Raw genomic sequence first — 25,886 nt, 5'->3', positions numbered from 1 at the left:
CACAAGGATTTGAAATAATTTGACTATGATCTCGCCCACCATGTATCAGCTTGAAAAAAAAATATATCAATTACACATTACACATGTACTATGTGAGCTCTGATAGACAACGGCCTGAAACAGTATTTGTGAATCTAGGTGTTTATGTGGTTGTGACCTTACTTCAAATTGCAGAGGTGTATTGCAGCGGCTGGTGGGCAGTGAGGTCATGGGTGAGTAGATCAGGCCGTTATGCAGCAGGGAGCCACAGGTGGTGTGGAGCAACGGGTGGAGGGAGTCCTCTGGGAGTGGCGGTGTGATGGGCGACAGTGGGCGAAGCAGGTGGTCCAAAGGTGGTGGGGTTGTCTCTGCCATATACTTGGAGCGGCGTTTCTTAAAAGGTGCAATGACTTCTGTGGGGGGACATAACAGTACAATATAAAATACTTTTATCTGCACAAATGAGAAACACGCTCTACATTTAGTTGTACTTTCAGTAACAATACCATCCAGTTGCTGAGTTCTATTGATTCTTCTTTGGCGATTTCAGAAAACACAGCACTAAATGAGTCATCCAGACGGAGGTGGGGATTTTACGTACCGCTGGACAGGGGGTTGGGGGTGGATCTGCTACTAGTACTTTGCTGGGAGGAGGTGGACTCTGTGCCGTCCTCCACACTGGCCGAACAGCTCTCATCCTCCAGCTGCTTTATCCATCTCTGCATCAAGACAACGGTAATGTTGGGTTAAAAAACAAATACATTTATTTAGAGATCAAGACTAATTTATTTAGACCTCACATTAAAAAAAGTGGTATACACATTAATTTTATGACTCATTTAAAGGTACAATGACTTGAACAACAACTCTTTCACCAAAAAGAACAGCATACTTGGAAAGTGATTCAACAGCACTCAATGTGAATTCGCCGAGGATGACCACATTTGTATACATTTTCATATTCATACACTCTATCTTTTTATAATACGTTGCAGCATCTCTCACCTTCTTGTAGCAGCCGTAAGTGCCGTCCATTTGGAGTGGGCGGGGCCGCCGTCTCTCAGGGTTGAATGGGGAGCCGAATCGAACGTAGTGTCTGGGTGTGGTGCATATGAGTGATGAGTGGGAGAGGCCTGGCAGCATGTTGAGGGTGGTGGCCAGCACCGTGGGGTCAGTGGTTATCCGCAGCAGGCGCTCAACAGGCACCTCTTGGTGGACCTTCTCCCCTCCAGGGACCTTGTCATTCAACCACTCTGTCACCAGGTACTGTGAAGAAAGACAAAGATTAATGTTTACTCTTCATTTGAATATACAAAATAATAAACATGATTAGCTCTACCATCGGATAGCCAAAATCCTACAAATGATATCTATGAAGTCTAATATCCTCTAACCTTCTTGGTCTTGGGATAGCGAAGGTTGCCTCGATTTATGCAGTTTAGACCCTGGCCATCTCCATCTAGGAGATGACCCCCCAGACTGCTCTCTCCACTGCCATGTTCAGCACCATACGGGCCCTGAGATCCCTCCTCGTCCAGTGCAGCACCCTGATCAGCCGATGATGGCGCCGCTGCCATTGCTGCAGCCGCAGCAGCCGCTGCTGCCTGCTGGGCGAGGGCCTGGCGCTGCCGCCGGGCACGCTGGGAAGAACTTGACCGGTAGCGAGAAATCCGACTTTTGGGCCGAGGTTTGGTAGGTCGTGCAGGTTTAGGGGGAGCAACTGGGGCAGGCAGGTTGGGTAATGAGGTCTTCTCTTCAATAGATGGCACTTCCTGTTTGAAAATATGTGACCAGAATAAATTAAAAGACACAAAACAAAAAAGGAAAAAGATGAAACAACTTGATTTCCCTCACTGTTCACTGACCATGACATAGGTGGTGCGTCGTGTGCTGACCCCCACTCCAGTGTTATGGGGTATGGGGGTGTTCTCTGCGAGGTTTCCTGCCCCATCCTCAGTTTCCACACCCTCCTCCTTTACCTCTGTTCCCCCCACTCTCTTTCGCCTCCTTTCCAGACTGTTACATGTCTACATGAATCGTCAGAAATACAACACAGGGGCAATGTCAAGAGAAATGCCTGAAAAAATGTGTCTTTTGAATTACTGATGTTTTGCTGGAGTTGGAATCCATCATCACACAGAACAAAAATATCTAGCTGAAAAGGAAAATAGTTAATTGTCATACTCTTTTAGTGGAGATGGCGACCCCATTTTCATCCACCTCTCCTTCCTCTCCCTCTTCAACCTTCACCTCATCCAGCAGTCTCTCCTAATTGCACAGACGGGCAGAACATGAGGAAAACATCTCACCCAGCAGGAAGTACAAGCAATGTCTGGCTCATATAGGTATTTTTAAAAACTGCAGGCCCAGTGTCTAGAGTACTTTTATTTCCCATATGTGGTCAGATTAATACTTGATGTAGTTAAATCCAAGGACTGATATCTTTGTTAACCAGATTGATTTAGAAGATCCCTTCATCTTAGCTGGACAGAAAGACACAGAAAGACAGACAGACAGAGAGACGGACAGAAAGACACACCTCTGCATCACTGGCCCCCTGCAGTTCTTTGGCCTCCTGGTGCTGGTCCAGGATCTGGTTGCCATCACCAGCAATGCTGCCCTCCAGCTCTCTCCTCCAGGCTTTTCTGCGTCGGGTCTCGGCACCAACCAGAGGAGTGGGAGGCGGCAGGGACGGGGGGTTCAGCAAGCTCTCCCTGGGGCTGAGGTTGTGCTTCTGCACCGGGCAGTTCTGGTTGCCCTTATGGCAGGCACAGTCCACTTTGTAATTGCTGGTGGTTTGTTAAAAGAGAGGTGAAGATTACACTGGAGAAAGTGCCAGACTACGGAACAAAAGTTAAAAAGAGTCTTCAGGTAAACCGAAGGAAAACAAATAACCGCTTTACACCTGATACCAACATGTGTTGCATTCATATCTACTGTATGTTTCTAGACACCACTTATATTTGATATTAATGTTGTTTGGTTGTCACATGTATATGTTGCGTGGACCTGTGTTGCTTTCTATGGATGGATGTTGGAAGAGAGAAATAAGCTGAGGAGCAGTATTTACCAGCTACTGAAATCATAGTCAAATCCAATGGTGACCTCAGCGTCCTTTGAGATTTGACTGACGGCGTAGATGCACAGGTGGATCATGCCGTCAGCAATCATATGCCGGACCTGGGGACGGGAACAGATAAAGACTTGTTTAAAATAAAACTGATTCTAACAAAGATAGCTGACAAAACTCAAAGCTACACAGAAAAGAAACACATGTGGCAAGCATTGAGATTGTGAAAAAGCTTTTTGGCTGACCTCAGCATTGGGTGTACAGGACCTCCTGATGAAGCGGGCGTCATTTCCAAAGGTCCTTGCATCTACACACATCTCTATGTCATTAAACTTTGAGTAGAACAGCACAAACGGGTAGGGTCTGGAAAAAATATGATGACATAATTTAAAAAGCAGCAAAACAACAGGTGACAAAACATTGGAATCTTTCTGAATGTAACTAGCTCTCTTTGACCCAAATACTGAACATACACATATACCATGATCTCTTACTTTTTGAAGAAGTGCCCGTTGACTTCAAACTGTTGTTTAAGCATGACCTTTCCCCGATATTCAATTATGAGTGTGTCTGGTTCCAAGTTCTTGGCAGCTCGGAGGATCTTCCTATGTTTCTGCACCCGTGTTACTCGCCCCAACTGGAGCTACAAACCAGCAAATCACAAATAATTTATTTGCAAATGCAGATAAATATTAAAGACATATTAAGGCATGATTACAACATTATTCAACAGAAAGCTAACTTCCAGTCTTTGATTTTTTCCTATCACTCAGTAAAAGGGTTTATATAATGTGTTACTATGGGCTTGATTATTACACGCTAATTGAATTGCATCTATTTCAATGTTACTGCACATTGCACATGCATGGCTTGTGACATGTAAGATGAATCAATATATTGTGGTCCCAAAGTTGTTAATTTGTAATAATACTTGGGCTGACCTGCATCTGTGAGCCAAGCACTGTGTTGTTACAGGCCAGCTTGGTGCGGTTGATGGTATCCATGGAGTCGACTGAGGCGTGGATCTGTGTGGTGGAAGGAGGCATTGTGGTACCACTCTCAGCCTTTGAGACAGTGGCGTTGGCAGCGCGGTGAAGCTGGAGAAGTGTTTGGACATCAGCGCTGTACTGGTTGGCCAGAGCCTCCTCATACTGGTCCGTCCACTGGCGGATCCTGCTCTCCCATCCCTCTGTCGTGTTCTCATCCAACACGCTGGCCTCTGTTGTTGAGTTCTAGAAAGAAGAAAAGTTTAAAAAGGGTTTTCTTTACAGAAAAAGAGAAGCACGGGGTTGATAGCACTGAGTGAAGCATAATGTTTTTATAAATGTCAGGTAAACGCCAATCTTACCTTCATCCTCATGGACTTCCTAGAACCCTCTCTGAAAGCCTAAAAGAAGGTAAATAAACACAGACATGTTAAGCAAGATCCTCTCAACAATCAAAAAACAAAATGAGGTATTCTCAATGCGGCAAGCTTGTAACAAAAAAATAATAGCTCTATATTGGACTTAATCTGTCAATTGATTCTTGCTAGACTCATCCTCTGCTTCTAACAGTTTGCATACTTTGACTTTCTTGCTCTTCGGCGTTCCACGGGCCTTCTCCGTGCTCTTCTTCCTCTTTTTGGATTTACTCCTTTTGACCCGGTTGACAGTAAGTTTGATGCTGGTGGGTGTATGCTGAGTGGCGGTGTAGGAAATAGTAGAGGGCGACACCTCTTCGTCACCACTCTCAGTGGCACTGCTCTCTCCAGCTACAAAAAAAAAAACCCCAGGACAAACAAAAAACTGATCAAATTTCATGGGGGGAAACCCTCCTCATTTATATTGTACTTTAGAAGCTACTACAGTGAAATTAATTTACCAAAGACAGACAACGTACCTGAGACATTTTCTGTTTTTCTGTGTTGGCCTTCTGCTCCTTTCCTCCTGTCGAGTCCACTGGAACAAAAAAACACAATGAAACACATCAGTACATGATGTAAAATGGGCCATCATTTAAATGCACAGCATCGAGTCGAATTATCGTTACAAAGCACATAACAATGTTGAATCAAAACATCGTAGCAAAAAAATTGCTGAACAGTCTTTTTTGATAATGGCGGTAGATTCTGCTGGAGTTACATTTTTGAGAAGACTTTGTGTTTGAATAAGAACAGAACAGAACAGTAAGACCATATCATTTGAAATTCATCTTGACTAAACAGAGCGCTGATTTCTTGACCCAAGTATTTTTTGCACTGGAAAACACCAGGACATATAAAACACAATGCAGGAAATTTTAACATGAAATATATGATATCTAGGAAACTATACTGCTCTTCTCAATAGCAGAACTTTGTTTTGTTGCACTTCGCAGTGCTTTCTAGTACATTTCCAAAACAGTATGGAATCATATGCTCCAGGATCCAGACTGGGCAGGTTTCCCATCTCTCACCTGCAGTTGTCACATTTGATGAGCAGGCCATCCGGTGTCAGGCTGCAGTGACACCAGCTGGCCACGGCCCCGTCTTCCTCTGAGGAGCTGTCGCTGTCAGCGGAGTTGTCCTCGGTAGTTTCGTGATAGTGGGAGCCGCGTACCACGCCGTTGAGATCCATGCGGGGAATGATGGTTTGGGAGAGCGGGGAGGCGGGTGGGGTTGGGGGAGGGGGCGCGCCATAGTTGTGATCCTGACAACACACAACGGAAGACTGTTGCATCTTCAAACAACGGGTGTTCAGGCAAAAAGGGAAACGGAAAATGGAGACGAATGAAAATGAGGGCAAAAAAAACAGGTATGTGAAACAGTACAGCTGTTAATAACAGAAGTAGGTTGTGGTTACAGAAGACTAATAGTAGGAGAGACATTCATGTAACACCAATCCTTAGTTTGACTCGATATCATGAAAAGATTGGATAGTTATTTTAGCCTTTAAAATGTTTGTAAATGCAGCTAACGTATCTTTGATTAATAGAGAGTAATACTAACTTCATATAAAACGAGATGCTATGATTAGAATTGATGATTAGAAGAGAGCTGTATGAACTCACAGCATATGGTAGTCCCCGATACCCATGACTCTGTGCGCTCCCACAGCTGTGGTTGTTGTAGTTTTTCTCATTCACGGCAGGGCTTGCTTCAACTGACTCAGGGCTGGAAAATAACAAAAATTGTTATTATTTAATTTAATTATTTTAAGGAATAAAAATAAAACAGGAATTATTACAGTTATTTTATGTCATATGCTGTTATGTAAACAACTGTTTAAATAAAAGACATCAATCAATCACTAGATGGCACCAAGACCCCAAAGTTGCTCTCCAGCCTGGTAGAACAGCAATTTAGGAAACGGAATGTGGGCCGCCATTATGTTATGCAACTCCTTTTGCCCTTTAACTGAAGTCTGTCTGGCCAGACAGTGAATAACCTTGCCTTTCCTCCCCCCCCCCCGGTTCTCCAATTCTGGAGCAAACTTAAATGTCAAAAGAATGACAATGACAAAATGTTAGATTTAAATCCCTGAATTCTGTATGTAAGCAGACACGGTGCATTTATTTCGAGTGTTAGAATCAATCCTCCTCACGGAGGTTTGGAGGAAACTAAAGGGGGCCGTGAACAGGGATGGATGGGAGAGAGACCAACTGCATTCCACAAAACCTCAGTCACGAAAGCAGGCTTACCTACAGAGAACTGGCAACTGTTCTTAGTTAGACTGTCTGTGGACATTTCCTCAGACACCAATCTACACAGCTACAGAGCCTGATGTGGTGATATGATACAAGTCTACCTCCATTAACAGAGGGAGGGCTGGACGATACAGAATCAACAATCAGTCATAACAATACTACAAAGAAAAAACAATTACAGAGATGCTAATTAGGCTCCTGGGGGTGGGTTGTCTGTCCGGACAGAAATGTACAAATCACAACAGCTGAAACCTTTTTTAGCATGTTAAACAAAAATGTGCTGTTTCATTCAATTTGGCATAAAACATAATTACACAGGCCAGTTACACACTGCACCCAGTGCGACTAGGTAGTGATAGCTTCAAATTAAGATTAGACAACAGCATTGCAAATTAAATAAAAGTGAGGATGTTCTGATCTCCATGAGAGGGTGGAACATTGTGACACAGTGAATTAACTGCAATCACTAAACCTTCTGAATTTGAAGTGGCTTTGAAGGGGAAGACAAAATGCCAGCAGTGGCATTTTTGTTTATCGTCCAGCCCTGTACCGAAGTCAGTGTTACATTGCTTCATCTTTAGACGGTTTTGAGTTCATGTGCAACCAGCCTGACTGAAGCATCACATACTGTATTTCCTTTATTTCTGTCTGGTAAAGTTTAGTCTTTGGTGGACTGCACTTCCCATCTCTTCGGGTCTCTCCAGCAGACTTTGTGGAGAAGACAGAAAACTGCTGACAGGATATTGGAAGGAAGCATATTTATTTACAACCCAAGGTGCTACAGTTGTAGAGAAATGTGAAAAAAGGGGAGAGCTCAGCACCGTTGCAGGGACATAACACTGTTGCTTTGGGCAAAACAGTTGTACTCCCCTATTAATAATGTAATGCTGATGGGTTTAAACCTATTATCACAACAATATTTATAATACATATTCTAAAGTGAATAATTTAAGCTATTTTCATTAGCTGGGAATCCCTGGGATCTCTTCAAAAACAAACAAACAACACTGGAGGTTACTGACACCAAACCTATAATGAAACAGGAAAGCAACACTTCTACCACTTACCAAAGGAAGGTTAAAATCAAGGGCACCTGGACTTGGTTAAAGATACTTGAAAACGTTTCGCCACCTCACCCAAGGGGCTTCTTCAGAACTGACCAATGTCCACCAAGTCCAGTTGCCCTTCATTTGCACCTTGCTTGGATAACTATGACCTGGATGACTGAAAATCTTCACAGACCACTCATTTCCATAGCTTTTACCATTGATTAGTTTTGAGTATTGATTATGATAAAAGAACCAACCTCATTGCTATGACTGAGGGATGTGGCAACATCACCACTACAGACAACATAGGTGGTCAGACAATGACATGGGCTGTTAACAAACGCATTTAATCGAATGTAAATTCAGACATGAAAACCAGAGTCAACACACCTGAAATGTCCAGTACAAAGCTCCATTGCTTTTAAATACAGTGAGCATGCACAATTATGTACCCACAGTAGGTCAGGTCAGGCGCTGTTCAGCACCATGGGACATTTCTGTTTTTAACTTTAACATTCACCTTTCTTATTGTTTCCAGTCAGATTTTTTTTATTTGGATCCCTATTGGCAACTGCATTACAAGAGCTTCTCAGAGTGATCAAGTTAAACAGTAACTTTGTTTACAGCCTATGACACTTGTTCTATTTGAGCAATGTTACCGCATCCACAGATATCAGCAAGTAAGCTTGAGAGTAATATGTTGTAAAAGGTATAACTGATGGCCAAAACAACAAAAGTAAGACCCAGGTTGTAAATAAACACTGTTTGAGTCCCACCAGCTAGTAGTGAGTACTTACTCTGATCCAGCAGCCATATCTGAGTAAGACGTTTCAGGTGTGGTGACTCCCAGTGCGATTACTATGCTCATGACGTCCGGCACAGCGACGCGTGGGAGGGGGGGAAGAGGGGGAGGAAGGGGAGGGGGAGGGGAGGGACAGGATGGGATGGGGGGGGGGAGGAGGAGAGATGAGTAGAGGAATCACAGGGTCCCAACTACAGCAACAGACCACTCCAGAGGTGGGGCGCCGCTGAGCCGTAGCCCACGGCTCACGGTCATGGGGGACCTAAGGAGAGAGGGCAACAGTTAAATGCACATACATCCTGGATACTGAACAACAGCCTGCTACGTGACTCAGCATGTCATGGTGCCTTTCAATGGAAAAATTCTTAATTATAAATATGAATTAACATGTGAAGAAATAGAGAGCACAGCTGTAATTAAGAGTGTACCAGTAAACCATTCAAATGAGCCAGCCTGAACAATACCAGGGACCTGGAACTGAAACAACATGGAATGTAGTTTATTGTAATGTTATTAATTAAGTGCTTTTTGTACCATTAGGCGTCAAAAGGTCTACCTTGAAAAAAGCTGTGCCCTTACGTTTTGTAAAAACCTGAGTATATGCCTGATACACCGGCAACCCAGTCTATTCCTGCTTTCTTTGCTTGGCTGGTTATTGAAACACATCACAGCTGTTACCATAAAAACTGTGGTGCAAATGTGCAGCGTCTTCAACAAGCCAAATCAACTCTAGTAGGTCACCTTGGGGACAGGTACAAGTGCAAAGTGAAGAACAGCATTCTGAAAGCTCGAGATGTGGCCCAATTCATTGCCAATTATTTAATTAATTCCACATAGTGCATTTTAAATCAAAAATTGCCATTAGATAGTCACTAGTCAGACATAGTACAGTTACTTATTAAAAGGACTATCAAAAGAAAATGAAGGCCTGTTCAAAAATGAAAGCAACTCTGTCACATAAACAGAGAGCCTTAATCAGAGATCAAAGAGTTCTCAGTTGAACATTGACAGAGGGTTGTCCAGTCTACATGACCAACACTACACAGGGAAACCATCCATTACACACCTAATGAGGAACCAAATTTGCTGACTCATGTTGACAATGAGACTTGTGTGTGAGAAGCAGCAGAGAGCTTTCATCTGCATGCATCCTAAAAGATAACTTGATATGGACATGATGTGACAGGCCTGTCTCTCATCCATACAGAAGCTTCCAGCATGGAGGGGAGGCTATTCAAAGCGCAGAAAAACAACCAGGGGCTTCACAGCACCGCTTACTCTGAGCCTCCCATAGGATGCACTAATAAAGGGAACCAGCAGGAGGCGCCTTCCTCCCAGGCGGCTGGAGGGGTGAGTCATCCAACATGAGGCCTGGCCCTCATGTCATGTGACCACACTCTGCTGAAACACTGACCCACACTCCTCTGCTGTGCCTTGCTCTTCCTCCCCTCTTTGGTAGCTCTGCTCAGCCACCCAGTCAGATACAGAGCCAGAGACAGCAGCCACCGCTGCAGATAGAGGAACAGGCCCTCCGGTGCTCCGTTCACACGCTGAGGAGAGGATTTGGCTTATAGCAAGGTCATCCCCTGGGCAAATACATGCAAATTTGTAACCTCACAAACACCAGACTGTTCAGATTCACTATAACACAGGTCCAAAAAAAACGCAAAGCCTGTCTTCGACAACAGAAAATAACCCTATCATTCAAACATGGGCTGGTTACAAGTCGAGAGCCACAGCAACAGGATGCATGACATTTCTTTAGTGGTCCCCTGGCTACAGCGACTGCTGCCCTCACTCTCCAGCACCAAGGCAACCACAGCAAGGCTGGGGACTTCCACTAATGTCAAGGTCAGTTCAACCGTGCTCACTGTCAAACGGAGAATGTCAGCCCCATCCAGCTGGATACACACACACACACACACACACACACACACACACACACAGGTAGGTAGCGGCAAGAAATGTCATATGTAGCTTTTTGTTACAAAAGCTGAATATTCTGCTACAACTCAAATTGCATCAGGAAGAACAGAGACATACAGGTGAGGCTATAGAGAGACAGATGGGATGGCTCATTTTTTATTACCGGAAAGAATTCAGATTTTGGTTATTCAAGAACACTTCCTCTCTAAGAATGACTCATTAAATACTCAGAGACAAGAACAGCATGAAAGGAGGCATGTAGGGTTACAAGGAGTTTGTAACATTCTTAGATATGACGGCATTGAGAGGATCCCAGCTTATTATCCCTGTGGATGATCGCTGGCCCACAAAAATAGCCACCTAGCTCCTACTTAACTCACAAAGGGAGTCACTATTTGGGCCTCTTCCAAAAGAACCAGACGGTGAACTAGGAGGTAAATTCCATACGAATAAGGAAAGCCTTTCTTTACCTCGCTCCCTCCCCCTTCTCCCCCCGCCCCCCCCCCTTCCTTGTTCGTTTTTTTGGCCATGAATCCCAGGCTCAAATTACCAGTAGGCTCAACAAAGTCTTTTCAATTCCACTAGAACAGAGGCCATTTTGGAGACAAGTCCAAGGGGGAGGGCCATGCACACAAAATGAACAGCAAAGGAGACCCCCACCCCCTCTTATCTATCACATAACTCTCTCCCCCCTCTTCCAGTTCCAACATTGCAACATTGTTAAGCACTAGCGGAAGTGCACTGTTCTGTCCTAAAATAAGCTATATCATCCTTTAATAAATGTGTCTCTGGGATATTACAGCAAGTATATATCGTATAGAAAGGGACAAACAAATCCAACCGTGAGAGCATACGCTCAGCAGGTTAAAGTACGGGTGGGCGATATGAGTATTAGTAATTTTATATCACGCAACAGTATACATCATGATACTGCAATTTTGGTTCAGTTATCTCCTTCCTTTATTTGGAACTTTCATACAAACAAAAAAATGCCTCCTGCTCTGTATTTAAGATTTCACTCTCCTCCTCCATGTTTTCTTGTCACTCTCTTCTTCTGTGGTGGTTGGCAAACCAGCTTAGAGGTGCATTACCGCGACCAACTGTCTGGGAACTTGTTAAGCACTCGATTTGTGAGAACTCGAAACATCAAACGAGAATTGCAGTGTCAGGCAACAATCTAGCCCTGATTTGCTACATAGTCCTACCCTAATATATAGTAGAGACACTAAGGGATAGCTCCATGGATGTATAATAAGACCTGGACAGGGCTCCGATCAACCTTGCTTCCAATTTTGCACAGTGGCCACTTGCAGTATTGCAGAAAATAATTCCCCTGCAATACAATACATTTCCCCTGTAAGCCACATTATAAAAAGGGACATCTGTAAAACTGTTGACCGGACACCTCGAACTACAAACAAGGATAATATTTTACATCAGTAGAACTTTACTCAAGTTGAGAAAAGCAACTTAAAACACTGTGATGTCATCACAATGAAAAGTCTATGGGCTGAGCAGGAACTCGCAGACGGGGACAGCGGGAGAAACAACTGCTGCACACCCTGGAAGTAAATCATTAGCTGTGTCCAAAATCACCCCTCATTAACTACTCCCTACCTAGTGAGTTGTGTGTCGAGGACTATATAGTGAGCTCACCCGCAAAATGAAAACAACCCTTTCTGACAGTACTCCAATCATTATTTCCGCGCATTAATTATGTCATTGCTGTCGGACAATCGGTTGGTGGACTGTTGGTGGAGCGCAATGCATGATGGTATATAAGGCTTTGTTGGTGACCATCAGTTGTACACTACTTTTCAAAATGCATTCTGGGATAGTCTGAGTGGACTATATATAGGGTATAATAATTCTCACTACACATTCGGACAGCCCTAAAAATTGGCGAGCTCACTATATAGTCCACTATACAGTGAGTAGTGGGTGATTTCGGACACAGCCCTTCTCACTGGACTGAATAGGTGCCAACTTTGGGTCAGGTATCCAGTTGTAATAATAAATCCATGTATAGCTGCGTGGTGGAAACTGCATTGCCAAATCTCTACTGGTGGACACATTTCTACCATTGCACCCTTAGACCGTCATATTGCCCGACCCTGGTTCAAAGCCACGGAACATAGCTCAGCACAGCAAGTTCTATAAGCATTAAAAAACATATTTAAGAAACAAAAATATAAAGTATAACCCACCCCATGGACTTATTACATTGAATTGTAGTGGCTTTAATTATGTCAACATGAAAAAACATCTCTACATTAATAAAATTTTTAAACAAATATAAAAAACACAGAACTGCTGCCAGGATGCTTTAACAACAGCAGCTGAGTGGCAATGGGAATGACATCAGGGTGCAAAATAAATTTTTTGTACCAGTCACTCAATAGATTACCATGTTTTGTACACTGCTGTGTGAAGTAAATCTAAATCTAGATCTCTAGTAAATCATTTGCATATTTTACCAGCATTTGGCTGGTGCTAATTTTGGACCCTGGGCTCCTGCAGAATTTACTTTCCAAAATTGTGCCCAAATTTTAAGTGTAAAAATATCCATTATGTAGTGCCCTAAGAATTCCCACAACAGAAAAAGTGCAGTGCAACAATGCAATCTTTGCCTTTGCTCCAGGTGATATGGGATTTGAAAATTACAGTTGACCATTCATTTACGTGACCCTGCCTGTGATGGCACAAAATGATAAGTGAGCAAAATTTCAATTGTACTATGCTCAGAGTACTATATAGCGCAGTGGGTTACAACAAATAGTTGTTATCCTATTTTTTTAAGATTAGGATGCAATTTTCAAATTAAGGTTGCTGAAATTTTTATTAGCCAAAAGGTTGTTGTCTTAAAAAGCTTTAAAAAGGCAAGAGTTGCTGGTGAAGTTACGCCTGTCAGGGGCTTATTTACTGCTAATTAACTTCTGTTAGTTGGCTATAGAATGAAACCGTAGGCTGTTGTGCGCTCTCAAGTATCTGTATCATTTATAGTTACTACTTATATTTTGAAAAGTAAAAGAATCTGTTTGGCTGTTTAAGAAGACCTTAAGAATGGTGAGGTAACACTGCTTCATTTTCAGACTGGTTGTTAGCAAATAAACGGTCAGTCAAAACCTCCCAGTTAAACCTTTAAGAAGGGCATCATTGTTTTAAAGCTTAAAAACTCAGTAGGGACCTCTGGGATTCTGGCCTGTGAAGTAGCTTGTCCAGTCTGTCATTAGTACCATAACTGGAAAACTAGAATATGTAGCGGTCATTGTGATTGCTTTAAAATAAAATAGAGCCATTTTGTGTAGAATGTACAAACATAATCACTACGTGTAGAACAGAAACACAGAACTGAACTTCAGAGAAGATTCAGAGACAACCCCAAACATAAAGTGAAAGCTACACTGGACTGAGTTCAAAACAAACAACAATGTTAATGTCCTACATCGCACAAACCTTCTGCTCACACTTGCTCTAGCAATTCAGCTGAACCTCTACATGCTCCTATGAAGCTGAAAGAAATGAGAATGAGAGCATGTACAGCACACGCGCTAACAGGGCAGTTCTATCCCCAATGGGAAACTTCAAAGTCAGGTCAAGTGACTGACTGGAGAAAAATGCTAAATGCTAACTTTCATTACTGGGCATCTGGATATTAAGACAGATACTTTGCCTTTGTGTACACTATCCTAAATTCACCTTAAAGGAAAAGTTCAACATTTTGGAGAAATACCCCTACTTACCAAGAATTCAATAAGGAAACCAATTCCTCTCTCACATCAGTCTGTTGATGTGAAATTACAGCCAGTGACCAGTTAGCTTAGCTTTGCATAAAGACTGGAAACAGCTAGCATGCCTTTAATGACTCATTTCACGATCAGAAAGTGATCGACTCGGTCGATAACATTTGAAAAGTCTACAAGTCTACGTTTATCATTTTACCCCCATTCAAGTTAGCAGAGGGTTAAACTGGAAGTTAGCTTGCTCGGCCAGCAAAAGTCAACACAATTTAGGAGAACATTCACCAATTTTCTCGTATTTTGAACTTTCTCTTAGGCACGAACACAATTTATCAGTGGTGCAGACCTGTTAGGAATGAGTCATGTGCTGTGTTAGTCTGCTGTTATAGGTTATTCCCTAATGGATTGCATTTTCATTATATTTCATTGATTGGGAGTTTTAAAATCCTATATAAATTACTGTCGTGTTGACATTATACAGTTTGACTGTCCTGGAAGGGCTGTGCTTCTGCAAATGTGAGACTTTAGTTCAACTGCTGACGATGTAAAAATGAAAGACTTTCCTTTATGGATCTTCAAAAGCACTACAATCTCTGAACAAGTAGTCGTGTAATTTTCAGGAATGAACACTTGCCCCATACCTAATGTATGGGATAGGACTAGGGCTTGGCAATAAATCAATAATGTTAATTATCGCAATTTTCCTCTATAACAAAGCTTTAATGTCTTGTCACTAAAAAGTTAGATTTAATTCATTTGAATCATAAACAAATTAGTACTTCATTTCTATTTAGACATTTATATTGTTGAGGAAAAGGGATTTAAAAAAAGATTTTACTTATTTTTACTCAAACATATAAAGAAAAGATTTTATCTTAATTGTTTCGAATGTTCTTCCTCAGATTTGTTAAGTGATCCACTGGCTAGTTTTTGTCATGTTATGATCATAAAGAACAGTTCAAAACCACAATTAACCATCTGGTTTCTACAAAAAGCAAAAATAAGCCTTTTAACTTAAGAAATAATGGTTTGACATTTATCGTGATAGTTATCGATATTGAATAGTATAAATTTTTTTTATCGTGAACTTTGGCTATATTGCCCAGCCATCGGCGCGCACTTAACAGAGACCAGCGTTCCACCTGTTTTTGGCACACCATGGCTGCGGAATAAATGATTACTAAAATGTCACACAATCATTAATATCAATGCGCAAGTGATGATTTTAACTTGCACACTGTGCGAGCATGATGACACTCAACACTTGGTGGTCTCTCTGTGTATGTGAGGCCGAGTGAATGAGAGAGAGAGCGAGCGGCAGAACATGACAATGAAAGTTAGCGTAGAAAAATATTAGCAGTAGGTTTCAGTCTGGAGGTAAACGTGTAGTGTAGGTCAGTGTGTCCGTTAATAAAAGTGTGTAGTGTCCCCAACTGCTGGAAAAGTGAAGTTATGTTACGTTAGCTAAATTATCAACAGCTCTGTCCTGTACACACACTGAACATCCTGATAATTATATTTCAGTTTTCAGAGGATGCTGACAACTGGCAGTTAAAGAAATGAAGGTGGTGACCATGGAGCTCAAGTAAATTGGGGATGCAAACTAGTCCTTTTAAGCTAATAAGGAGATGTTTCTTTTGTATTTTAATGCGCAAATTAAATGCTTAGCAATTACCCAGAGATCTTCTATAGAATAAAATCGCTAATTTTATAATCACATCTTGGCCTCTGAATCGTAATCGAATCATGAGGTGCCTGGAGATTCCTACCCCTAGTTGTTAATTATGCTAATTTACAATTATCGTCAACGCACACTCAGTTACGCACAGAAGGCGTTCATCATGTTTACGCGGATCATTTACACAGTTATCTGAGGTTAGGAATGTTTGCTGACGCTGACGTAGCACAGAATTCACTTGCACCGTGTAATACATGTAAGGACAAAATAAGCCAAGTTTCCCCACACAGACTGTGCTTGAGCCACCCATATACCACCCAGGTGTATTAATGGTCACCAAAGTTTATTTGGTAACCAATTTTAGCACTTTGCCAAAAACACATAGAGAGACCTTAATCTGGTATTACATTAGAAGACTTGGACCAGGTAAAGCAACAGTGAACAATCGTGGTCACACGGTCTCAATCATTTCAATCGGCGACGTCATAAACAACAAGCCTCCTCCACGCACAGCTCACAGTCTGCTGCTGTGAAAACAGGAAAAAACAAACAAAATGCAAGTTGTAGTTTTTGGGCAACTTCAACTGCTGACGAATAAAGTAATCAGAGCAGAGAGATACAGGGAGAGAAACCGAGGTCACAGTCAATGTTTTATGATGACCATACAGATGAATGTACCCCCGGAAGAAAGGTTTAAGTAAGGTTATTTGATCTTATATTACACATAAAAACAGACCGATAATCAAATTCGATAGGACGTGAAGTGGTCTACTCACAATGTCTTTTCCACATATAGCTTCAAGAGACCACTACGATTATACATACACACGAGCAATTTCGGTTTGAACAGCATGTCCATGCTCGCACAGTGTCCACCTGTGCCTCGCCAAACCTCCACAACACATCAAGTCCAGTGAGATTACACCAGCCCCCTCAGTCTGCCCCCGCACACATGCTTGCTGTACAAGGCAGGATACGAATATATCTGCCATTCCCCAGCTCTGCGCAGGTCGAGCTACACTCGTTGAGCTACAGCAGGAGGAAATTGAAGATGAAGAACAGGCAAATCAATACGGCTTGGCTTTAAGACAAACGGGATATATTTGGCCAGGGAGAAAGCTCATTGTAGATCTTATTTCACACTCACCCAGACACATATACAATAGCAAAAAAAGAATTATTTAAAAAACACACACACACACACACACACACACACACGTCAGGGATAACATGGATTTATACTAAACATTTGGCCCCTCACTACTAGCCTGCTTCATATGTCACAAATGGAAAACAAGATTGTAGTGTGATTATGTAAAATAGCGTTCTTTAGCAAAGGTATTTCTATATCCATGTTAATTTGTAAATGTATGGCTTACATTGTCATGGTGACATAACAGTCGGAGCACAACCAAGGAGAGAAATAGTGACACCCACACAGCAAAAACAGTGATATTACAACAGTGCTTCAATAACTATCTTATAAAATTGTGTTTTTGTCTTCCAAAACTCTCTGAACCAGGCTAAATAAAACAATTATGTGATGCAATGGGACAAACCACTTCTCACTACAGCAGCACAATCATACATCTTTACCACAATTACAAAGCACAAGAGCTGCCTGAAACAGATATGGCTGCCGCAGAGCCAGCTGAAAACACCACTGGAGCAAGCTGTAATCAGATTGAGGCACCAGCCAACTGTTGGTGCAACTGCAAAAAAACTATATTTAATCAAAAACAGTTTAGTTTGCACAGGCTGTGATGTGTGGCTAAAGGAACGGCATGTGAAGAAATGATGCAAACATCTGGCACCACAGTAAGAAATGTATGCTGTATTTCAAAGGGCCTATGGATGAGTTGCATCGTCACTGGATAATGCTTCAACACTAGCAGCGATGTGACTGTTGTCATGCTGAGCAGGCGAGCGTCATGGAAGCGCAGTGTGGCCGCCCATTAACACAGCAATGTCCAGCTGTCTGAATGGACCGGGACCAGGGCAGGGATGAGAGGCACACAATGGATAACAAAGGCCAAGTAGGTGCTATAAGAGGGGTGGGGGAGAGAGCAGGCGACAGCAGGGCCAGCATGACACAAAATCAATCATCCGTTTCAGGGAAAACAAGCCAGCCACTGTCCGTTTGAGGCTCCGTAACCTAGAGGAGGAAAAAAGGAAGGACTGAGCAAAAACACTGCTGCCTGTTTGGGCTTGACTACCTCTTTCTGACCTGCCTCTGTCAAACTGAAAGCAGGCTGCCTCTATGGAATGAAGGAACTCGTCATTAATCCCTAACCAAGACAGCAGCTGAATTAAAAGGAAATTAAACAACAGAAGTATTGAAGTCACTCTGTTGTGCATCTGATTGAAATTAAAATGTTATATTTAAAGAGCTTGAGAGAGAAGGATGCTCATCTTCACAGTGGCAGTATTCCCTGTAAGCCATCTACTCCCAAATGTGTGGAGGGATGTTTTCCTAGTAGTAGTCTAGCAGAGGCATTAAGCCCAAAACAGCCATCTTGTTGTTAGATAAGCTCATGCTCTGGCATAACATAAACCAGAGACACCCTGTTTCTCACCACGTGATCTCACTGCATGACAAACACATTTACATGACATTTCCATTTCCTCTTTTGGCTGACAGCCTTATCCAGAACAAGAAAAAGGCTTGTTCTGGCTCTTCGTAACATTTGCATTGAAATCCATGCTAGCCACTGCAAGACTACAAGGTGTCCCTTAAAGAAAAAACTGACCATCAGCCGCCCTTTTAACTGCATTGGGGCTTTAACTACAACACCTTTGACTGTTTCGCATTTATGAAATCAACACAACAAATTATGGGGGAAATGTGTGTATGTGGGGTTTAGGGTTAGCTTTAGTGAGGAATAAATGTCGGTTCAAAGGGTTCATAGGTGGTACTCTAAAGACCAAACCTGACACGAAAGAATGAGTGAACAGATAATGCATTTAAACTCCCACCTCACTCTTCCTAAAAGGAATGACTTGCTCAAGGTGACAGAGCAAGGTGCGGCACCGGCTATTCATTTCTCCTTTTGTTTTTAGCACTGCTGCTGTGCATTACAAAACAGGGCAGCTGTGAGCAGACAGGTGTCGAGTGGCTTGACTTTGGTGCAAAAGCTTTCTTGGTTGTTTTTCTCCTCCCCTTCTCTTTATTTGCTCTCTCCCCCTGCCTGACAACACCCTCTGAGCAAACACACAATATGCCTGTGGATTTTTTAATTTTTGTTTCACATCTCATAGAGCATTTGGGTATTTTAATCTACCATTATTTGGTCTCCTTTACTTTCACACTTAATTACATGAAAGACAGACAGCCAGGACCAGGGGCAAGAGTGGGAAAGGAAAGAGGAGAGGGTTCATGTGGTGAAGCCTAAAATGGCCGCCTGCAGTTCAAAAGGTGGAGAGGCAGAAACTCTAATATTGGTGAGCTTTTTTCCTGCTGTATGCTCAGCCAAGTATCACAAGAAAGCGAGATAGGAGGCGTGACAGAGAAAAAGAAAAGGAAATGAAGGAGAAAACATAAGGGTGCAATAAAACGAGAGAGAGAGAGAGAGAGAGAGAGAGACTGCCTCACCCCCCTTTCGGCCTTGTTTTTTTTCCCCCCCGAGCGACCTCCTCCTCCTCCTCCTCCTCCTCCATTATTCTCCCAAGAAGCATTGCTTCTCGGCACGAAACAGAATTAACCAGCACAACCCTCTGCAACACAGCTCCCCGAGCGCTGAGGAAATGCAGTGCCCCATTGGAGAAGCTCCAGAGCTCCTGCACCAATAGGAATGCAACAATGAGGCAGGCGTCAGAGCAGCTTGTTTTTAACCCCGTTGTGCAAGACGACAAACCACACAACACACAGCACAGCAGCTGCAGAGGGGAAGCTACAGTGACAGGACAGTGGATAGACTTGTGCTATATCTGTCCCTGGAATTAAAAAGGAAAGGTAGAAGGAACCTCAAGTTAGTCTCTCATACAACTGAAGAAATCAGAAAAACAATCTAAATGATATATTTATTTAAATCATCAATACTTTTCATATTCCAAGAAATTAAAGACATTCATATTTATAGGTGTGACAAAACAACTTTTAATTTTTTTATAAAAGACTCAGGAATTAACTTGTCTACAAGTAACAAGACAAGCACCATTTGATACATGCAAATAAAATTGAATAAAACTACAATTCAGAGACAAAATGCACACAGCTGCCTCTCACTTATGTGAATTTAATCGTTCTGCTTTCATACAGATGTAGAGCCACAACACTGGCTTGGTTGACTTGGTCACATTAGACACAACGCATGTGAAACCTTATTAACATATCAATAGCTACACCTGCCCTGCATGTAATGATAGAGTGTCATCAGCATGCAAATGGAAAGCTAAAAGGACAGGGTTTTCCCCCCCATTCCTATTCCTCACAGCAACACCTCCTGCTCCCGCTCTTCTCCAACTGTCTGCACCAAGACAGAATCCTGTCTTGTTCTTTTGGAGGTGCGCCAACATCCTGCTTCGCTCCCCCTTGTAAGAGCACACACACACAAACCTGGGTTTACATTCTGTACAGTGCACGATCCAGGCTTATCAGAGCACAGCACTCACCTATTCTAATCATGTTTTCAAGGACATGTCACCAAACGGTTACGTTTATGGTTTGTAACCACTATGTGAACGTGCCCCCCCTTCCATAGTAAACAGAAAACGGGGCCAGGCTAACCTTGAATGTCTGCACATTCCTCACATCTCCAAACGTTTCAGAGGCCCATATTGGGAAAGAAGGGTCCTACATCCTGCAGACAGATCCACACATACATGCACAGTGCTGCTCTTGAAGGCAGCCCTCTTTCACCAATTGTTGTAACTTAACACCCTTAACACATGTACCTCACTCTAAAACATAATCTGAAGCTCTTTCAGAGGCCTGGAAACCAACATGGCGGGTAAGTTCACGACAGACCAGCAACAAGCAGCCATGCAGTACATTCTTAGCTTTCCCAGGGTGGCAAGGTTGAGTTAAGAAGGCATGCCAGGGTCAGGGGGACTGCTGGATGGGCTCATGTTTCCAATGGTTGTTAGAGGCCAGGTTTGTGAGCTGCAACCCACACAATCTATTAAAAGATGTGAAACATATTCAGAGAATGTCAGTCGCAACCAATGAAAACAAGGCTCAGTACACTGCAATCTGGCTTCCAACGGGCATTAAGATCAATCCAAATACTTGGCAGTGGCTGAACTGCCTCACCCCCCCCCCCCCACAGGACACAGTGTAATCTTTGTAAAGCAAGGTCTACAACAACTCAGGAAAAATAACACTTGATGCCACACATACATTTTCCAATCTCAAATCAATTTCTTGTGTCAATTTTTAACCACTTCTGATTGGAATACACTTGATTAGCACACATACCCAGCACCAAATATGATTGTGACACCAGACTTTGTTCTCTAGTGATATTCCAGCATTCAATATAATCCTGTCAAGACTGAGTAGAAAGGGCAATATGGCTTAAGTATGACACATCTCACACAAATATCTACTGCTGGGAAGGTAGTCACACATCCGCTGACACATTAGTTGACCCAACCAACCCAACCGTCTTCTTTCTCTGAGCTGCTGAGCCCACTGATCCTGACAGGGACGCAGCATAGCAGCCTACGTGGTGCAGCTGAGCTACTCAGGCGACGGTTAGGGCAGCCATTTGTGCTCAGAAAACGCGGGGTCCTACTAAATTATAAACCTCACAAAACGTGTGAAGGGAAGTCGCTATTTAATCACTCAGTCACTTCACCGTCACATTTATCAACTGTGACTGTTGCTAGCTCACAGTTCTGTGTGTTTCATTATACTTAAAAATTCATCAATCGTCATCAGCTACACTGTGAAAATGACAAAGCACAGCTTAATCTTGAGACCAGGTTTTAATCCCTGAAATCAGCTCAACAGAGGTGCAGCATTTCGTTTACTACATTCCGGCCCAACAATACTACTCGCACTTAACTCTTCAGTTGAAATTAAGAAAAAAAATGGAGGCTAAAAAAGGAAACAAGAGCTCCCCTCTAAAATACCACCCATTTCTCTTAACCGCCACCGAGGCAGGGGGTTGGTAGGTGGGGGAGGTGAAGAACAGCAAGTCATTGATGTTACCCAACTGATCGGATTTTCTGATTGCTAGATCCCACACGCAGGAAAAAAAAAAGAACAAATAATGTTAATCGAGTTTTTAGCTTGAGTCACACGCCTCAGCGAAGTTAGGAATGTTGCCAAAGACAAATACATTAACATGATGAAGCCAAACACCACCATGACGGAGACACCATATTTGTCATAAAACTACACGTATTAGTCCAGAAAACAACAAAAATAATGAGTTCAGTTTACAAATACGTATTCAGGTGTAAACATAACTAAATACTATAGTGTGGGTGCGCTGTAAAGTACCGCTTCTGAATAAGGACACAATCAACTGGAAAACATCCAAAAAGTTAACGTTAGCCAAAATGCTAGTATAGCATTTGTTAACGTTAACCAACATAGCAGCTGGTTGCTTAGCTAACAGGAGTCGTCAATAATGATCAAATAATGCAAGTTGTGTCATGGCTGACTAAAAAAAAATTCGATAGTTTCTTGATCGCGGAACAAAATGTAAACACACTGCTGTCAAACGAACAATGCAACAAATTGTTTCGGTTCTACCAAAACAACTTTGCATATTACCTTAGGCGGCCTGATTCTGAACTTCCTAGCCCAATAGATGGGGTGCAGGTCTATTCTACTCTCAGTTTCACCTACTGACAACAATGCAACAAACAGGAATAAAGTACATATAACAGCTGCTGCTGTTTTTTAGACTGTGTAACCTTAGGGTATGTTTAGCCTATGAGGAAACACATATTGAAACTTGGTCAACAAACCGTGTTATTATGGTAACTGTTATTACCATAATATTTGTTGTTTCAAAACGACACCCATTTGGAGCTTAATGGGCTTGGGGCAAAACATAATTCCTCTAATTGGTAATGTAAGTTAACGCTACAACGAAGTGTGACTGGTTTATCCATGGTATGAGAACTGAGAAAAAAACAGAACCGATGGCACCCTTAATGGACTAACTGTTAACACGTTATCCTTACACGAGTCAAACTCCTGAAAACTTGCTGAATGTTGTTGAGAGATTTGGGGACATGGTTGCTTGAAATGTGTTATAACATTGGCTATTGTGTAAGTAGTAATGGAGTGGATTTCCAGACTAACAAGCTAGCTATCAAAATAACACGAGGAGCTGATCAAAAAGCCACGGAAGATCAGCCCAGACAGCCAACAGCAGCCCTGCAGGGCAGACCATCGATATAGGGAGCATTTTAGCCACTCTAAAGTGGAAAAATAAGCGAGGGCAACCAACTTGTTCTAATAAACTTAACTGGACGTTAAGTAGTTAGCTAGCTAACTTGGTTAGCTTCATAGCTGTGTTTGGTTGACTGAAAACATGGCCAGTAACGTTACGTGTCTGTTATATTTCACGTTATGTTACTGCCCCCATTTGTAGATGGTGATATTAACAATTAACACAAACGTAAAGCACTCACCTAAAGAGACATTCCAAACTTGTACAAGCGAGGCAAATTCATGTACAGTAGAAAGTCCTCAGAGTATCCCAACATCAAATCCAACCAGACCAGTAGGCCTGTGGGCCGGCCTCGGAGTCTCCTGTATCCTTTGCCCTTAAAAGTAGCTCCCTCTCCAGGGGTAGGAAACAAACTTCTTAGTGTCTCCCACGCATAGGCGGAAAGTTAAATTCCCTGTCCTGTTCAGGTGCACTGCATCCATTGAGTGTCTATTATAGATCCCCGTTGGATAAATCCATTTATTTTAGTGTATTGTATATTTACAGTCGCTATTTATAATGGGGTATATGCTGCTGTATGTGATACAGGGCTCTGATTCTGTCTCGGATCCTTACATTCGCAGAGGCGCCCATCCCCCTCCTCACCGGCATCGACCGCGGGTCCCAGCGAAACTGACACACAACCACGCCACGGGGTTTCCCTGGCGACCGCGCAGGGGCTCTCTCCTTGGGCGGCCCTTGCTGCGTTATCCCGCCTCTCGCCAGTGATTCGACAGCGGTGGGTCCGTCATGTTACACACGCGATATAGACGTAGTCTTTGGCAAATTTCAGCGTCAGTTATTGTTTTTTCCGCCAACTGCGTAGAACGGGGCGGGCCCTGCTTTGAGGAGGGGTGCGAAATTTCATTTCCATTAATATGTGTGTCCTGGTGGCGCACAAGGAGGAGAGCGAGAGAGAGTGTCGGGACTCCGGAGAAAATTTGACACCCAGCAGAGGATCCGCACCTTCAGAGTTTCGGGAAATGCTCGTTATTAAATTCAAATGCCATGGAATTAATTTTAATTCGTTAGTGGGATTAATGTTTTTTAATTTGAGGGTTACATCTATCTAACGTGGAAGGAGCTTTCATACCAATACATAGTGGCAAGCGTTAGCTACACGGGGTCTCTGGGGCCCAGTTCCAGGGACACCAAAGGCAGGGTTAGCCCACTGGGTCAGCCCCACCTACCGGTATGTCAGTTGAATGGAGTACGAGGTGTTGCTCTCGTAGCATATGGTAAGGGGCTGGCCAGGGAAATTGACCAGTGCTCCTGGGTTGCATCTACTTATTACTGGTCCCTCCTACTTTTGTTCCCGCTTCTGAAATCAGTCTCTTCCCACACTTGGCAGACAGAAAAAGTAACCGACACAACGAAATTAAGCATACCTGCAGCGCCTCAATAAAACAAACCATTCCTGGGAGTTGTACCGAGCGTGTAACATTTGCTGTGATGTTAGCATGATATACTTGTTGAATAGTGTAAAGTTGTTGCCCTACCACACACACTGGATTTACAAATAAAGCGTCAAACGGGAGACGTTTTTAACAGATACAAGTAAATAAAGAATATTTTTGACAGTCACAATGACGCGATTGGTTTCTTGTCATGTCATGAGACGTGGAGGACGGTTTTGATTGGCTGCGGTGATACATGCCAACGTCATTTGTTGCAGAGGTCTGACGAACGACGAAAATAGCCAGCAGAATAATACAATTGTTACATTGCGGCTGTGGGATTTCCTTAATAAAACGGATAAAGCTCCGGGTTTCGTAAAGCATGATTAGTTCATGTAATTATAGTTGGCATTCAAAGTACACGAGAGGTTTGCGTGTTGCGTACATAGATAAAATGAAGGTATATGCCGAAAAAAGCAGTGATGCATAAGAATAATGGAGGCTCCCACTTCCATTGCCACTTATTTCCGATTAGTTGCACAACTGTAGGCTATTCCTCGACATTAAAATAAAACACACAGTGTTGACAGTATTAGAACAGTAGTATGTAATGGAAGTAATGCCACCATTACACAAATGTGTCAATATTGAATCAGTACAAGCAGATATAGTTCCCTATTCGAATTCACTGTAAACTATCTTTTTAATAGTCGGTGGATTATATAAAACACCTACGCCCCAAAGCAACGCATAACGCTAAGTGAATCTATGTTTGACGTCACTTATTTTACCAGTATCTAATCTATCACTTTTGTCAAAACAGTGTCACCTATCCGCTTTCCCGTGTTTTTCCTGCGTTATCTAATCTGGTTCCTGCCCTTAATAATCGCGACCGCCAGGATCATTTCCGAGAGCACGTCATGAGAGGTTAAAGATTGACGGACAGTTTACAAGTTTCCCAGATGGCCTGCCATGGTAGGCCGTGGCCATTTTTAACAATACCGCCATTGTTACTGCGGTGAAAAAGCAATGTCATATGGCCAGTCCAAACCGCGCACTGCAACATGGCTGTGTTCAACCCTCCCCCACACTGCTTTCACTGCCACAGCTCCAGCAAATCTCTTTCATATGCATAGTCACATATGTTCCAGTCTGCAAGGTAAAAACACGATTCAGGCTGCTTGTTAC

At 42.7% G+C, this 25,886-nt stretch overlaps 1 protein-coding gene across 8 annotated transcripts in view; it reads right to left on the bottom strand.

Moving 5' to 3' along the window:
* The window catches only part of setd5 (SET domain containing 5), a 31,863-nt gene extending 7,882 nt beyond the window's left edge, over positions 1-23,981 (bottom strand). The window contains exons 1-18 of one of the 8 annotated variants that reach the window (XM_046075164.1): positions 23,504-23,981; positions 8,562-8,828; positions 6,080-6,182; positions 5,486-5,748; positions 4,931-4,989; positions 4,615-4,802; positions 4,398-4,436; positions 3,991-4,281; positions 3,544-3,692; positions 3,295-3,412; positions 3,050-3,159; positions 2,519-2,768; positions 2,164-2,247; positions 1,845-2,006; positions 1,374-1,751; positions 985-1,245; positions 581-698; positions 163-392 (exon numbers count right to left, since the gene is read on the bottom strand). In XM_046075164.1, coding sequence (XP_045931120.1) covers positions 163-392; positions 581-698; positions 985-1,245; positions 1,374-1,751; positions 1,845-2,006; positions 2,164-2,247; positions 2,519-2,768; positions 3,050-3,159; positions 3,295-3,412; positions 3,544-3,692; positions 3,991-4,281; positions 4,398-4,436; positions 4,615-4,802; positions 4,931-4,989; positions 5,486-5,748; positions 6,080-6,182; positions 8,562-8,632 — 2,874 coding nt within the window. In that variant the 5' untranslated portion in view covers positions 8,633-8,828; positions 23,504-23,981. Of the gene's footprint in view, positions 1-162; positions 393-580; positions 699-984; positions 1,246-1,373; positions 1,752-1,844; positions 2,007-2,163; positions 2,248-2,518; positions 2,769-3,049; positions 3,160-3,294; positions 3,413-3,543; positions 3,693-3,990; positions 4,282-4,397; positions 4,437-4,614; positions 4,803-4,930; positions 4,990-5,485; positions 5,749-6,079; positions 6,183-7,343; positions 7,448-8,561; positions 8,829-23,503 lie in introns of those variants that run through there. The other 7 variants (XM_046075158.1, XM_046075159.1, XM_046075160.1 and 4 more) reach the window with 7 other exon arrangements.
* Positions 23,982-25,886: the final 1,905 nt, after the last annotated feature.

This window comes from Micropterus dolomieu, linkage group LG18 (assembly GCF_021292245.1).
Source record: "Micropterus dolomieu isolate WLL.071019.BEF.003 ecotype Adirondacks linkage group LG18, ASM2129224v1, whole genome shotgun sequence".
NCBI classification, from domain to species: domain Eukaryota; kingdom Metazoa; phylum Chordata; class Actinopteri; order Centrarchiformes; family Centrarchidae; genus Micropterus; species Micropterus dolomieu.
The sequence above is the reverse complement of the archived record's forward strand: the minus strand, read 5'-3'. Positions and strand labels throughout refer to the sequence as shown.